This window comes from Amblyomma maculatum, chromosome 6 (assembly GCF_055883805.1).
Source record: "Amblyomma maculatum isolate TAMU_Amacu chromosome 6, ASM5588380v1, whole genome shotgun sequence".
Lineage (NCBI taxonomy): Eukaryota > Metazoa > Arthropoda > Arachnida > Ixodida > Ixodidae > Amblyomma > Amblyomma maculatum.
In genome coordinates, this window is record NC_139349.1 from 16,472,718 (window position 1) to 16,488,146 (window position 15,429).

Consider the following 15,429-nt stretch of genomic DNA (forward strand, 5'->3'; position numbering starts at 1 on the left):
CCGATTTTATGCAGCGGGCCGGCTGTCCCCGCTCCGGGTCGAGTTGCTCTCCGGCTTCTCTACGTCGGCGCGTAACCGGAACAGCGGCTCCGCCTCGTCCATCCAGCGGGGCAGCATTCACCTGACCTGCTTCGTGGCGCTGACAGCCGCCGGCTGCCTTGTGCTGCTGTTGCTCATCTTCTCGCTGCGGGGATTGCGGGAACGCGCACTTCGCTGTAGTGAGAGCTGCCAGCGCCCAAGAAACGACTCCTCGGCCTCCATGAACTGAATCGGGCTGAATGAGCAGCCACATTAGGGTGTATTGCGAGTGGCATAGCCACAGCATAGTTACTGGCATTGACGGAATGCGGCAGAATTCGTTCTGTCTTTAGCTTTACCGTCCCGCAGAGAACTTTAATAGGTACTCACATGGAAATAGAAACGAACGCAACACAGAGAGTGTCAAATGGTTGTGTGATGGCCTTCGTATGCGTTTCCACTACTAGCATCTCGCGCATTTCGTCCCGCACCGCTCCGTGCTGTTTGTTAGTGATTTTCAGAAAATCTACGTCATGCTGCGGCAGTATCGCGAACCATGTGGCAGCATCGAAAACCATGTGAATCATATGGTTCTCGACGCTGCAGCAGAGGGGAACCATATGTGAGTTTCTTCTCTGAAAGTGGTTCGACGACAATGAATGAAAGAGCCGTGAGCTATATAGTTCGGGACGGTGGAAAAATAGATTGTGGAATGCCTCGAAAAACATTTTAACGCGACAGCGTTAGTATAGCCCCGCCCCCGTTAAAGAAAATACCAATCGGCGCCGGCGGCACTTGCGTTCAGCGCGGCACTTGCGTTCAAATGATTGAGGCAGCACAATGTGGTTATGACATGAGCGCGCCGCAGATACCGGGTACTATCACTTTTTCTTTCACCTCATTCCCTTCCCTGGCTTCAACACCCGCCCGACACAATGAAGTTGTCTTTTGCCTAACTTGAATTTCCGAGTGCAGGCATCACATCACTTCAGTGGCAACGAGAATGTCATAATCCAATGAACCCTACCGGAGAAATGGAATGGCCAACTACGCCGGCCCACCGCCGTTCGACGAGGTGAACGACAAATAGCCCGCGTGCAGGTGCACTAAAAGTGAAACGGAGCATGCGAGTGGAGGACAAACTGCAAAAAGGCTGCATGCCAGCGCTCTTAATCAGCAGATGCGCAGCAGCGTACGAGGTAGGTTTCGTCGGCCAGCTGAGACCCCAAAAAGTTCCCACAAGTGTGCCGCCATTTGACCACCATAATCAAAATCATAACTGTAACCAAAGTTTTTTCTCGCTAAGTCAAATTGAGCAAGGTTTGGAATGATCGAGTTTGAAAACATCGATAGATAACTTAGCTTTAAAATGTTTACACATCTTTAAAGTTTCAAAACGCATTTCAGACACTTTTTGAGGCATAATTAAGGAGTTGATGTAGGACAATTGTTAATGTTCGCGAGCAAGCGCTCTTTGAGTTTCGTTTTGAAATTTCAGTTTTTGAATGTCGCTTCAGCTTGCAGCTGCAAAGTGAATGCACTTAAAATAAGAAGCATGCAGTTCTTAACAAAAAGCCCATTGAGCACTCATGCATCGAGATGGCCCTTCATGCGTTGCCATGCAAGGCAAAAACTTCAAAAGGATCCGGAATATCGCCTCACGCATGCATGAGCAAACGCACCTCATCGCATTTGCAAATTTCATGACAGGTTTTGCGTTCCACGACAAGAGCTATGCGTGAACTATGGCCTGCAAGGCGTGTTAACGAAAACCTCCATGTGACAAATGACACCAAGGAAACGGAACATTTTTATTCGCCGATTTTCTTACAGCAACAGCCGGACAAGTATAGTTCAGCGCCATGAGTTTACCACCGCCTCAGGCCAGAACACGCTGCATGCTCTTCACGCGGCATCCTCAAGCGTCAGTTATGAAAGAAAAACAGGACAAATAAAATGAACAGTAAACAAACATACAAGCCCACTTTCAAGTTTGCTGTATATGCAGCGCTGGCCTGGCAGAACCACTGCTGTGGAATTCGTCAGAGTTCTTTGTTTTTTATACTGTGTTCGTCTTATGTCAAATGAAAATTCCGACGTGTTTTCAGGCAACAGATGGGATGCGTGGGTGCTCAATGGTTGAAATGCAAGCGAAGCGCGCAACAATCGCAGAGCTAGCTGGCCTTGAGGTAACGCAGAAGAAACTTGACACTTATATGCAGTTACAGTGGGTACGCTACGAAATATGTAATCAGATATGCTTCAGACGAGACACTTTTGCCGTTGTTTGCAATAGCTACTCTACAGCTACCGCCTGTTAACTTCATGCCGCCGTCTTTAAGAGATCAACGTTGTCAAGTTCAAACCTTGTTCATCGGCCAAATTTAGGAAGTAGAAAATATTTGACAACCACCAAACACTTTTATGGTGGCGGCAATCTTGCGTTCACTGCAGTATGTGCATGTGCCGCTAGTTGACACCACTGCTTCGCTGGCTATATATTTGGGTTCAGTAAAGAATGACGAGCTTTTCCCGCTGTAGCGTGTCGTTCTTGCTTGCAGAAGCATGTCCCGCTACATGGTGTCAGAAGTGGGATCACGACGCCACTGATTCGGCGCTCTTCAGCTCTTCTCCATGAACAACACCGCCGTCTCACTCGAGGCAGTGCTACGCCCACCGCCGCAGTTCGACTTTGACAACCCAGGTACCGACATGGCTGCTGCAGTTCGAGGACTTCGGTTGTGCAATGGTACTGCCTACCGCACACCAGAGGAAGTTCAGGTACGGTCCATGCTATACTGCACGGAGCCGCAAGCGAGAATGGTCCTTGAATCGACGACGCTGGCAGGGGCCGACGTCAATGACAAAAATTATAGATAGGAAGACGTCGGATGCCGCCAGCGGATCCTAGCTTAAATAATAAAGAGGCAATAGCCTGGCGGCGATTACAAGCCGAAAATTTCCCAAATCCTGTCTGGTTATTTCACACCCATGCAGATAGATGAGTAATATCGACCACCTGGGGATCTTTAACGTGCGCTGACATCGCACAGCACACGGACGCCACTTCCGTTTCGCCTCCATCGAAACGCAGCCGCCGTGGTCGGGTTCGAAACCGAGAGAAAAATTATAAATGTAAAGCCTGCGAAGCGAGGGGGACCCTCGATCATATACTTTGGGAATGCCATAAGTCTCCGGGGGTTAGGGACATTAAAAGTAGAGAATCGTGGGTAACCCTGCTGCAAAGCGACGTCCCCGCTGACCAGCAAAAAGCCGTCCGCCTGGCGGCTGAGGCCGCGAATAACCAATGTATATTCGCCAGTCCTTAGTCGCGGAGGTTCTAGCCCCCGTTCCTCAGGCCTGCGTGCCAGGAGCGGGGAGAAGGGGGTCTCCTAAATCGGTGGAAAATAAAGTTTTAATCAATCAATCAATCAATCAATGTCTAAGCCTAACCAAAGCAAAGCCTTCGCTTCGCCTAACTAGGTTTAGCAGGTTTGAACCGCCATCTTAGAAGTTGCCACCGAAGCTGTTTGCGGTGAATTAAAAGCCCGGATGTGACAAACAGCATGACGTCACGAAAAACACCATATTGTACTAAAATATCGCAATACGGAGGCTATTTTTAATTTCTTTTAAATGCCCACACTAAAACCATGCTCTTTCAAGATGTGGCACGCAGGCAGCCTTTATTACATTCTTTTGCCCGGCGTCTCTCATAGCCTGAATCGCTTTGGGACGTTAAACACCACAAATAAACCAACCATATATACGTCGCAAGCAGACGTCATGCAGACGACGTGGCGCGGAGGAACACGCTTGAAGCTCTTTGTTGACTGGCTGAAGATGTCTCCTAGGTTCCAGTGTTCTTGCATGGCCGGTCTCGAGGGAAAGCGCGCTTCCCCTCCGCCAACCACGCATCACGTGACTGCATGACCGTGAGCCAGAGACAGCGCTACGGGCGGCAGTGAGATTATAGTAATAAACTGATGAGTAGATGTGATAACACCATAAACACTGCATTTTCATTCCGCGATTTTATTTCATTTTTTTTTTTGAAAATCGGTTTATATAGGAAGAGAAAGGCGTAATATCTGCCATGAAGGCCTCACGCAAAGGCGCTTTCCAGTTTACTCGCTTGAGCATCCCTCTAATTCAAACCATGTACAACCTTGCTAAACCATACAAAGCTATTCTTAAAGTTTTTGCATAAGTAACTACGTTCAAGCCATGCATAAATACCCATCATTTATGCACTGCCTCGAATTCGACAAGAATACTGTGTAGTTCCAACAATGAAAATGGCCCATTTAAGAAAAGGAAGTGGCGACAAAATTGAATACAGGTATTGCCAGCAGCGGCCATTTTTGTAAGCAAACTACGATGACATCAAGACAGTTTCCAGCAGGCATATCCCCAGGGTTAGACTGCACCATCCATTTGCAAACGGTGTTCACAGTCACTTTCCATTTTGATGCCATAGGCTTGAATCAAGCAGCAAGAAAAAATCTATGTTTAATGTTTTCTAAGCAATTCATGCATCTTTTGCTGCCTAACAAATATGAGCATAGCCAGAAAGAACTTAGAATAAAGTTTCACTACAAAAAGAGAGAGTTGTCCCCAGAGTTCATACGAATCAGTTCACAGGTAAGTATTGTGCAGCCTCCAAGCTAAGCCGATACGTATACCACAAAATGCAACATGCGTTCCCAGCTGTTCTTGGTTACCATGGCACTTACATGCACCCCAGAACAGCTGCTTCAACACATGGTAGCCTAATCAGAGTAACATGGTGTGTTATGATTTTGCACGTTGGGTTCAATGTCCTGGGGCTGTACATTGGATATAAACTTTGAACTGATTTTGACCTTCTCTCTCTTTTTTCTTAACGCACTGTAGACTGGCATTATCGCACTCCACCTCAGCTGATCTAACCCTGGCTACAGCAGTTGAATGCCATAACTGTAATCACTAAACCGCTACCAGAGTGACTCTGCTGCTACCATGCACATTAAGGTAAAAAATTGTTCGGGCTGAGTGATCAAATAATGTTATACTAAACAGTACATCTCCTAAATTAGTGTAAAACTATGTCGAAATGTTTTCGAGCAGAATGCTGGCTGCTACAGAACACGAGCAATGCACAAGATGTCATGAGAAGCACTTTGTTTTGGTCTGGTTGGTTCATAGCTAAGGAAGATTCAGAGAAGGCACAAAAAGTGCAAGGACAAAGAAGAAAGCCAAAAACAACAGGATAGGCACCACTGTTTTTGTGTTTCTTCCTTGTCCCTTTTATTACATACTTAGAATCAATCTTAGCAAGTTTACAGTCCTACAACTCACGCTATGACGGACATAGTGAAGGGCTCTGGATAATTTTGACCCCTTATGGTCCTTCAACGTGCTCAGACATCGTACAGCACAGAGGCGTCTTGCAATTCATCTCTATCAAAACATGGTCGCAGACAGCTCCCAGAACAATGTGCAGCATTAGACCGGTCCATGCTGGTGCCAGTGGCATACAACAGCCTTGTGTCTGTAGTACATTGAGATTATTAAAACGCTAGCTGTCAGTGTAAGCTGCACTGCAATAAAAGTGCATTCACTGCTCACAATGACAACTGTTCTCTGTCAAGGAGAGACCAAAATGAGTCCCATTGATGGCTAGATGCTAAGAAATGACGAACTGTATGAGAAGAGAAAGCTTCAACAAAACAGAAAGACAGTATGTTGTTGCTGCACGCGCACCTTTGGTGATTTCATCACGAACACGAAAATGAAGCTCTAGTGAGTCTCGCAGTTGTGAGCTGTAATGCATGAGCTATTTTCGCTTTTCTCCCTTCTCCCTTCCCCCCCCCCCCCCCCCTTTTTTTCTTCGAGCAAAAACACTGGTCACTTGCGAAACTGCATCGAAACCCTAAGAAACAACGCAGGTGCAAATATGTATCATGCAAAGGTTAAGTCAAAGGCGCTCTTTTCGAGAGAATCACAATTTGACAGCGTGTATTGGTCGCGGTTCGGCAGCGTATGCTACTAGGAATGCTAGGAGGCCGGCCGCGGCTGTTTCTTGTCGGCCGTTTTCGTAGGCTTCACGTCGGCGGCCTCCGGCTTGGGCGGTTCAGGCGGGAACTTGGCCGCCAACTCCGCGAGCAGCATGTCAACACGACGCCGTTGAAACAGGCTGGCGCCCGCGTTGCTCTGTGCTGCAGTAGCGGGGGTGGCAGCTGCCGTGCCGGCTGGGTTGTCTTTGAAGTGCCACCAGTAGCCGCGCGACGGGTGGTACCGCGCGTAGCCCATGGACTCGTGCAGTGCGGCCTGCAGCGCGTGCGCGGCACCCAAGAGTCTCGAATTAAGCACCGAGCCGAGGTCGGGCGCCTGGTAAACGACGCCAGCCAACACGTAGTAGTCGGCCAGCGGCGTCACCTGGGTGGGAGAGTGTCGGTGCTGCTTGCGAACTACGTACAGGATGGGCTCCTGCGCGTGCAGCAGCACATACTCGAGCCCCGTCATATGCGTCAGCTGGTCGGGGCTCAAGCGCTGCATCTTCACGATCTCATTGTTGCATGTACGGTCGTAAAACGGGTTGCTCCTTTCCGAGAAGTAGTCCATCACATTTGAAGGATCCAGGGCGGGTAGCCAGGCCGTGTCGTGCCACGAGATGCTCAACGGGTTCTCTTTGGCCGGCTCCATGGTGCCAGGCAAGGGTTCGCGCCACACCGTTTAACAGCTCGTGCGGCGGCTTCTGGGCGACGCTTACCTAGTTCTTGCGGGGGGGCAACACGTAACCACGTAACGCCCAAGAAGTAGATGGAGAACTTATCGCCACCACGCTAACGAAAAGCTACCGCAGATACATCGGAAACCGAAAACGCTTACATACATCACCCCACTTCACCCGGCGTCTTCATGCGACGTACACACAGACAGACACACCGACACACACGCACGCGCACACACACACATCTTGACTACACCTTGGCTTGCCTTGGTTTCAAGCAACGTTGGCTATAGATATGAAAGAACTCTACGTATGTAAGTACTCTACGCCATGCCAATAAGCACCTCCATGCTCTACTACCAGTGATTTGCTTTACTACTGCGCTCTACGGAGATCATAGCTTACAGGCAGGGCTGGATCGTAGGCTCGCAATCACAGTGGTCATAACAATTATAGTCTAGTTTTTGTGCATTTCAGCAAACCTGCGTTGGCAACCTCAAAATGTGGCGTTTCCAGTTTCTAGTTTCTAGCTAGCAGTACGCGTGAGGTTATCGAGACCGCCAAACTGGCTTGAATCTACGAATGTCATGAACTCTGTGAGTTTCGCGCCGAGTTTGCACTTGTTCGCTGGTGTATAGTTGTCAATGAAACGCTATTCTAGCCAAACATTGCATTCGGTCTCATAAGCAAGCCATCTGATTCAAGCTAAGTTGAATGAGTAAGGGGCGGGTGTACTTTCGCACCACATGGGATGCTGCGACTTAGGAAGCACGACATCTTCTTCGATATAATCTCTGTATAGCTTGCAAGCAATATGAGTTTTTGGCCATATTTGTTCTGCTGATACCCAGCAAATGATGCAGCTCTCCTGTGTTGGCATTTCCGTCGTTGTTACGCCGAATACAATCGGAGATGTATGCCATAGGAAACCCATCAGCAACACCCGCGCCTACATTTTGTTCTTGTTTGGCGTGCACGCGGAACCGGGAGTAAAACTGGCACCGGTCAGCTGAGATGCGCCTCTTCACAGGTGGTGTGCAATGGCGAGGAAGGCCCCGCTGCGAAGCAGTGGGATCAACCTCTAACGACCGCAGACATGCGAGCACGGGCTGCTGACTGGTCGCTGGCTGACGACTCTCGAGTAAGAAAACGTGTGTTACGAACGGCGTTCATGAGGCAATATCACTGTCTCGACGCCATATGTCGATGGATTCCTGTGTGCGCGTATATCGGCTGGAAACCACTTCCTATCCTACACTAATATTTACGGGAGCGCGGCAGCCCTATACGGCCTGTCACTTAGTTAACGTATGTCCCTTCTCATAAGCAAGACGTTACAGTGCAAAAAGTAAGAAAGGAAACACAATTCCGAAAACGCTGTATGTCAGATGACGCCCTTTGAATATGAGCTAGATAGATACTGATGAAATTTAAGGATGTACAAGCGGGCCGGAATTAGAGTTCTGTGTCTAGCAAAACTACATTTCATCCAAACAGTTTCAACACTAAATGCGCACTGTAAAATGAATGCTGCTATTGGTTAAAGTAATTGATTATTCGTGCTGAAATTTTAGGACACAGATATCATATACAACCATCTATCGTTTTTAATACCAGTTTGAACGATGTGCTTGCCTGATTAGATCAGAATTAATTTGAAATTCTCGTGTAGTCTGTGACATTGGCAAATCAAAAGGAAGTACTTGCCTTATTCGATCAGAATTTGAAATCCTTTTCTTCTGCAACGTCAGTGACCCATAAGAAGCCTTCTCTTGCGTTGCTGATGCTACAGGGATTTTGAATTCTCATTATGAGTAAAACTTGCTGTTTTTGGTCACATTGGTCACTGAATAGGCCATTGTATAGCAGACAGCTGCCAATAGTAATCAGCCCAAAAAAGAAGAGGGTGGTTTAGGAGGAAAAAGTTTGCTTAATGTCTTTTTTTTTTTTTTTTTTCTAGCACTTCAAAGCTCGTCTGCTCCTCATTTATGGGAATAGGGAAGGAACTTGCTGCCTCCTCCATGGCAATGGCTGCGAAGCAAATGTTGCTTACACATATATATGTTGCATGTGGTAAAATGTTCCAAAGATTCCTTTTCTTTTCTGTTATGACACAAAAGTGGCCTTGGGCGATGGGGCAAAAAGGTAGATATGCTCTGCCTGATGAGGCGCTAATTTGTTCTGCCATTGCTATTTGGTAAATCGCTTTTCTGAAACACTCAATGTGGCTTCTGCTTGCAGCTACTTGCTTACCTGGAGGCCTTCACCCAAAGTTTAACAGCAAGGACGTGTGAGATCCAGAAGCAACTTGAAGGCCTTGTTTATGAGACACAGGTGAGTGCTGCAAAGAACTGGACTGTTTAGGCATGCTTGTTTGTGAACACATCCACCTGTGCTGAGCACGGGACATTTTATGTGTGATGATGGATTAACCGTGATAGACTCCTGCTAAGATGAACGGTGAAGGTGAATTTTGGGGAAGGTGAAGAATGCAAGACCCTGGGTAATTTCTGATAGAACTCAGAGTAAGAAAAAAATCTGCTTAAAATGAACTATTTTGGCACGTCCTTCGGTTCAGGTGAACTTTTGCAGTGGCAGTGAAGAACAGCTTCCCCCCTGCGCAACGACACTCAATGGTGTTTAGGAGAAAGTATTGATGCACCCTTGTGTCCAAGCAGTATATGAGGGCTGTTAGTTTGGTGGGAGACCCGTTGCTGCCAAGTGCCAAGCTCTGGTTGGCTTCAGTGCTGGGAAAACCCATGGCAAATGGTGAATATCTGCCTCAGGGTTTTGAGAGTTGCAGACCAGACACCTCAGTGTACTGAAAGTAGTGCATAGCACCGAGGAGCTAGAGGTGTCCAATCAGCAAGGTGCAGCTTATGCTGTTGCTCCAAAAGATGTAGCGACATACAGTTCGAATTAGCCAGCTCTTTGAGGGGCATTAACTTCACTTGCTATGAAGCAAGTAAGTCGCATCAGTGAAGTTTCATTGTGGCTATCTTTTTGTCACTGGGGGGGATAGATGCTGCTCATTTTGTCTTGCAGGTATCCAGTGTAAAGGTCAACAATGTCATCAATGACTTCAACCATCTGAGCAGCCTTCAGTTTGTTGAAAATGTGAGTTGGCAAAGACCAGGGCGTCATTAGCTGACCAGCGTCACTAACGCGGCAGGTGCTGTTGTCTCGTGCAGCGCGTCTATGATGAGGAAGTGAAGGACGAAGCCCACCTGAAGGACACCCGTGGGGACTCGAAGGTGAGCATGTCATTTTGTATTTAGTGCTGGCATTGGGTAAGCTGAGGCGTGCTGATATCAGACACACCCATAACAGGTGCAGGTGCAGCAGAAGGATAAGAACAGAGGTGAACATCAGTAAAGCTACACACTGGAAACCTGAATAATGGTTTCGTAGTTCTCTCTTTTGTGTATGTTCTTCATGGAAATTGGTGCTGCTACAGATGATGTAGCCTACAGGCAAATTGCAGTAAAATTTTACTTTCACTGCAATGACTCTTAATTTGCTCAGGGTTTTATGAGACTAATAGTAAAGAAATTTCTTGCTTCTTTGGAAACTAGCTCTTTTGTTAAAACTTTTTCAAAGTCTATCTAGCTGGTGGCACTTGCACTTGGTGGCATATCAGAGGGTTGGACAACTTGTCGGATATGATGTAGGAACAAGCACTCAAGTGGCATCCCTAAATTGAGTTCACTGTGAGTTGATCAGACTAAGACAGCACACAGTAGGAGGCTGGAGGCTGAGCTTTGTCTTTGCATTTGTAGGTTTGTTACAGTGGCATCGCTTTATACAATTTTAGGCACGATTACTGCGCAAAGGTGGCTACTTAGCCGTCGGGAGCCCAAGCACGCATGCCTCATTCGTTTCCAAAGTGTGAAAAATATTAAGCGAAACAAGTAGTGGGGCAGAGGTTGGCGGGCATTTGTTCTGCAGTGTCGTAAATTCATGTGGTCAGCATTTGCCAGAGTCGGAACCATGGAAGAATGCAAACATTATCCTCATTCACAAGAAAGGGGACTCTAAGGACCTTAAAAATTACAGACCAATCAGCTTACTGTCTGTTACGTATAAGGTATTTACTAAGCTAATCGCTAATAGAATCAGGACAACCTTAGACTGCAATCAAGCAAAGGATCAAGCAGGGTTTCGGAAACGGTACTCTACTATCGATCATATCCATACCATCAATCAGGTGATAGAAAAATGCTCGGAATATAACCAGCCCTTATACATAGCATTCATTGATTACGAAAAAGCATTTGACTCAGTTGAAACCTCGGCGGTGATGCAGGCATTGCGAAAACAGGGGGTAGACGAGCCGTACGTGAAAGTGCTGGAAGATATATATAGTGGCTGCACAGCAACCATAGTTCTGCATAAAGAAAGTAACAAAATTCCCATAAAAAAAGGTGTTAGGCAAGGAGACACAATCTCCCCAGTACTATTCACAGCTTGTTTAGAGGAAGTATTCAGAGACTTGGAATGGGAGCAGTTAGGGATAAGGGTAGATGGAGAATACCTCAGTAATCTGCGATTTGCTGATGACATTGCCTTGCTAAGCAACTTGGGGGATGAACTGCAAGTAATGATTGATGACCTAGACAGAAAAAGTAGAAAGGTAGGCTTGAAAATCAATATGCAGAAGACTAAGGTAATGTTCAACAGCCTCGGGAAGGAACAGCAGTTTACATTAGGTAGCGAAATACTGGAAGTAGTAGGCGAATATGTCTATTTAGGACAGGTAGTAACCACAGATCCGGACCATGAAAAGGAAATAACAAGAAGAATAAGATTGGGATGGAGCGCATTTGGCAAGCACTCACAGATTATGACTAGCAGCTTACCGGTATCGCTCAAGAGGAAAGTATACAACAGTTGCATCTTGCCTGTACTCGCCTATGGGGCTGAAACGTGGAGGCTAACCAAGAGAGTTCTACTTAAGTTGAGGACAACCCAGAGGGCTATGGAACGAAAAATGGTAGGGGTAACATTAAGAGATGGAAAGCGTGCAGAGTGGGTCAGAGAAATAACTCAAGTTACCGACATTCTAGTGGAAATTAAGAAGAAGAAATGGATATGGGCAGGACATGTAGTGCGAAGAGAGGATAACCGATGGTCGCTGAGGGTAACAAACTGAATTCCAAGGGAAGGAAAGCGTAGCAGGGGGCGGCAGAAAGGTAGGTGGGCGGATGAGATTAAGAAGTTCGCAGGGGTCAAGTGGATGCAGCTAGCACAGAACCGGGCTAAGTGGAGAAATATGGGAGAGGCCTTCGCCCTGCAGTGGGTATAATCAGGCTGATGATGATGATGATGAATGAGTGCACACTTGCTGAATTTTCTACAAACTGCAGTAAGTGCCAAAATGCCAGTACTACAAAGCTGTGTGTTTGATTGTGCCCTTTTCACATCATTTCGGGCTCTTATGAATTGCCATCTTTTTCCTAGTTTTGGTTTGAAGAACGACGATTATCGTAGATGACTTCTGACACACCCGCATCTATCAAAAATAACATATTTTGTTTTTAATACTCTCTCATGATGTATTCTATTGGAAAACACTGCTTCTATGGACTGAAAAAATTTGCAGCTGGCCTGTTAAGGGGTCCTGCAACATATTTTGAGTGCATTGTTTTGCTTGTTTGTTGCAATTGTTGAGTTATGGCGATGTTTTTACCACCGATCGTAACAAGCATATTTTAGTATTTAGATATTTTAATTTGCTCGAGAAGCAAATACATTGGTTCTGATGGTGTCGGCACACCTTGGTGTTTCTTTGGAGCTGATGTGACATTAACAGGCACGCGTTTGACGATTGAATAAATAGCAAATGCATTGCAAGTTGTGCCCATTAGGAAATATTTGTATTGTCACGTCGCTGTATTTTATATTAAATCAATGAATCCAACATGTTTGCTTTGCACAATGACACTGCAAAGCTAGTGACTCAAAAAGCACCGACAGAGGCGCTAGTTACTTCTTTGCATTACAGACTTTCACTGCTTTCGCGACCTATACATGTGGACAGCTATCTTGGGGCTTTGCAGTCAAAGTTAGGCCACTCCTCGCTATTGGAAGATGCCTGCGGATATAGAGAAAGAGGCGGTCAAGGAGTGGGCTCAGGAGAAAAGCACGACAGCTGTGGTTGCAGGGTGATGAATATCTCTTTCCTGTGACTCGTCAACTTTGGCAAAAGCATGTTGTAGCGACTGGAAAACCATTAGAAGACATCCTCCACGACGTTGTAGTGATATGCTCATGCAAGCTGTCTGAATTGGTTCTGCACGTGTCTTCTTTGGGTGAGTGAAATGGGAAAACGAAAGACTGGGAAGACTGGGTTCTAGTGCACTGATTCCTGCAATTCTTTCTGCTTCGATATCTGCGTGACATAAATAATTCATCTAAAGCATAGTGGACAAACGTTACAGGGCCCCTTTAAAGCCTGCAGCATAGTGCAGCAGTCAACAGAAACTAGGGCTGAATGCTGTGTTTGACAGAGTTCGACGTGGCGGCGTCTGAACAGCTGGTGCGGCATCACAGCTGGTAGAGGTGGTGGCTGCAGAAATGACACGGGCAAGGGAATTCCTGAGGGAGGCACTGGACTCTAACTGGAAATTAACAAGTTGTTATGTGGTAGAAGTGATGACCACAGGCCTCAAAAGACCACAGAAGACTGGAAATGGTGCTTTTTATGCTGAAGCTGGTAGCGGGACGAATCTCTGGCAAAGAAATAGGACACGTGATTGGTAGGCGTGATATGGCCAAGGCCTAAAAGAGTTCTGTTGGGGTGAGCCTATAAGGGTACGGAGCATATCAAAGGCAGTGGGATAATGACCATGAAGATATTACAGGGCCGGAAAGGGTGTGTCCAGTGGAAGATATTTAAGTGGCACGATGAGAAATTTTGATGTACAGCTCATCACAGAGCAATTAGTGATAGGCTGCAGTGCAAGCATAGTTGGTGGCATTGTAGGAGCCCCGCCAACAAATTACATCATACTGTAGGGAATTCAAGCTTCCGGCTTCCAGCAAAGGTGGTTGACGAAACAGAGGGTATGTACCGTCTGTTGCAAAAGTTTAAGATCCACCACACCGTTCATTCAAATGGCTTTTGAAACAGACTGCACCTTCCTTGGCATCTTCTAACATTTTGGAACATGAGCAGGCAAGCTGTTGCTGTCCTGGCCATAATGAGGGCAGGTCAAAATCTTTGTAAATCATTGCTTATGGGATGTCTCAAAAAGAGGTCAGGAAGGTTAACTATGGAACCGCTGCTTTCTCCGCAGTTTAGCAGCTGCATACAGTCCAGAAATATAGTTATGCCAGCTCTAGTACAAATACTTAGCTCATATAAAGTGTTAAAGCAAAACATTATATGAGGATGGATCTCTGAGATAAAGGCAACTGCAGCCAACTACATCCAAGCCAGAAGGTTAACTAGAGTCTTTTCCTTCGGCTATCTTGCAGCAGCAGGCATCGGGGGACCAGGAAGCTGCACTGGTGGAGCGTGTGTCCGAGGCCTTCCGGCTGGGTGTGGAGGTGCTCCGCTCTTCGCTGGAAGTCATTGACCTGCACCAGGAGGGTGACTCTGACGACTCGGATGAGGAAGACGGGGGGGGCCGGGAGAGGCACGAGCCTCTCCTGCGGTCCCTGGACCCATACTTAGCGAGGCCACTGCCACCTCTAATTGGCTCCGATCGCTTCCTAGCCGACGACCGCGTAGGCCTAGGCGAGCTGCTCAGTGAAGGTAGGCCCTTATAGCAGCTTTTTCTCATGAGAGTAGGATTTGAAATAATTATCGCGAGAGCTGGTTATGCTCGTTTTGGCAAATTTGTGCTTACTTTAGGACTTGAATGTAACTGGAAATGCTTTGCACAGCTTAATACATTTTTGCAGCCACTTCATACTGACAGTTGGGGATGCCGGAATATAGAAGTCCCCTCTATACAAATTTTTGAACATTCTTTTCTTTGCTGCTACAGAAGGCAACATAATGGTTTGAATGCCCTTCTGGATTTAGATGTGAAATTAAGTGACCGAAAGTTTTTTCTATCCTGAAGCGCACAAATATTCATTTTTTTTCTTCTTTTCTGCTCAGCTGAAGCAGAAAGCCTGTTCCAGATTGGTGAAGGTCCTGCCAGCATTGCTTCTCTTTTCTTTTCTTTCTTTTTCTTTCAGATGAGGGGGACGAAAAAAGTAGCAGCCATGGAGGAGAGTTCGAGGATGAGGAGAGCGATGAATCTGAGGCAGACAGTGACCTGTTACTGGTGAGGGCACCAATTTAATTTTTACTTAAGGGCAAGGCAATGTGGGCTGATAAAGACCATTGTATCCAGGGAAGGATTTTGGCAGGTATTTGAGACAGTCATACCCTGCTATCTTTTCCCTGGGTTCAATATGCTGGCATAGAGCAAAAGAGGTTCTGCTGACCTGAAAAAAGCGCAGACTTGCATAAGTGGATCATACGTCTGGTATCTGGTCTGTTACCAGGATATTAGTTCAAATTAACAATTGAATGTGTAAGGGAAGGAGAAAAATTAGCACTATAGCAAGGTGATTATAATGTGACTTGGCAGCTAGGTGACGTAAGTGAGTCTGAATAACTTTGTAGTAGTGGTTTAGTTCAGACGATGAATGTTGATTAGAGAAAATGGCACTATCACGATACGATTTGTGAGCAAAGC

The 15,429-nt window shown here is 46.5% G+C and overlaps 2 protein-coding genes across 7 annotated transcripts in view; one reads left to right on the top strand and one right to left on the bottom strand.

Annotated features, from left to right (window-relative positions):
- Positions 1 to 5,871: 5,871 nt before the first annotated feature.
- MED6 (mediator complex subunit 6) lies at positions 5,872 to 6,988 on the bottom strand. The gene has a single exon (XM_084606147.1). The coding sequence runs from the start codon at positions 6,703 to 6,705 to the stop codon at positions 6,058 to 6,060; it is 648 nt and encodes a 215-aa protein (XP_084462273.1). The 5' UTR covers positions 6,706 to 6,988; the 3' UTR covers positions 5,872 to 6,057.
- Positions 6,989 to 7,022: 34 nt separating this feature from the next.
- Positions 7,023 to 15,429, top strand: part of LOC146185163 (WASH complex subunit 2-like) — a 59,628-nt gene continuing 51,221 nt past the window's right edge. For 4 of the 6 annotated variants that reach the window (XM_084606140.1, XM_084606145.1, XM_084606144.1 and 1 more), the window contains exons 1-7: positions 7,056 to 7,329; positions 7,764 to 7,874; positions 8,975 to 9,067; positions 9,779 to 9,850; positions 9,925 to 9,987; positions 14,213 to 14,492; positions 14,924 to 15,012. In XM_084606140.1, coding sequence (XP_084462266.1) covers positions 7,321 to 7,329; positions 7,764 to 7,874; positions 8,975 to 9,067; positions 9,779 to 9,850; positions 9,925 to 9,987; positions 14,213 to 14,492; positions 14,924 to 15,012 — 717 coding nt within the window. In that variant the 5' untranslated portion in view covers positions 7,056 to 7,320. The other 2 variants (XM_084606146.1, XM_084606141.1) reach the window with 2 other exon arrangements.

Excerpts from the sequence above, each read along its gene's own strand:
- MED6 (XM_084606147.1), bottom strand. The coding sequence starts at position 6,705 with ATGGAGCCGGCCAAAGAGAACCCGTTGAGCATCTCGTGGCACGACACG.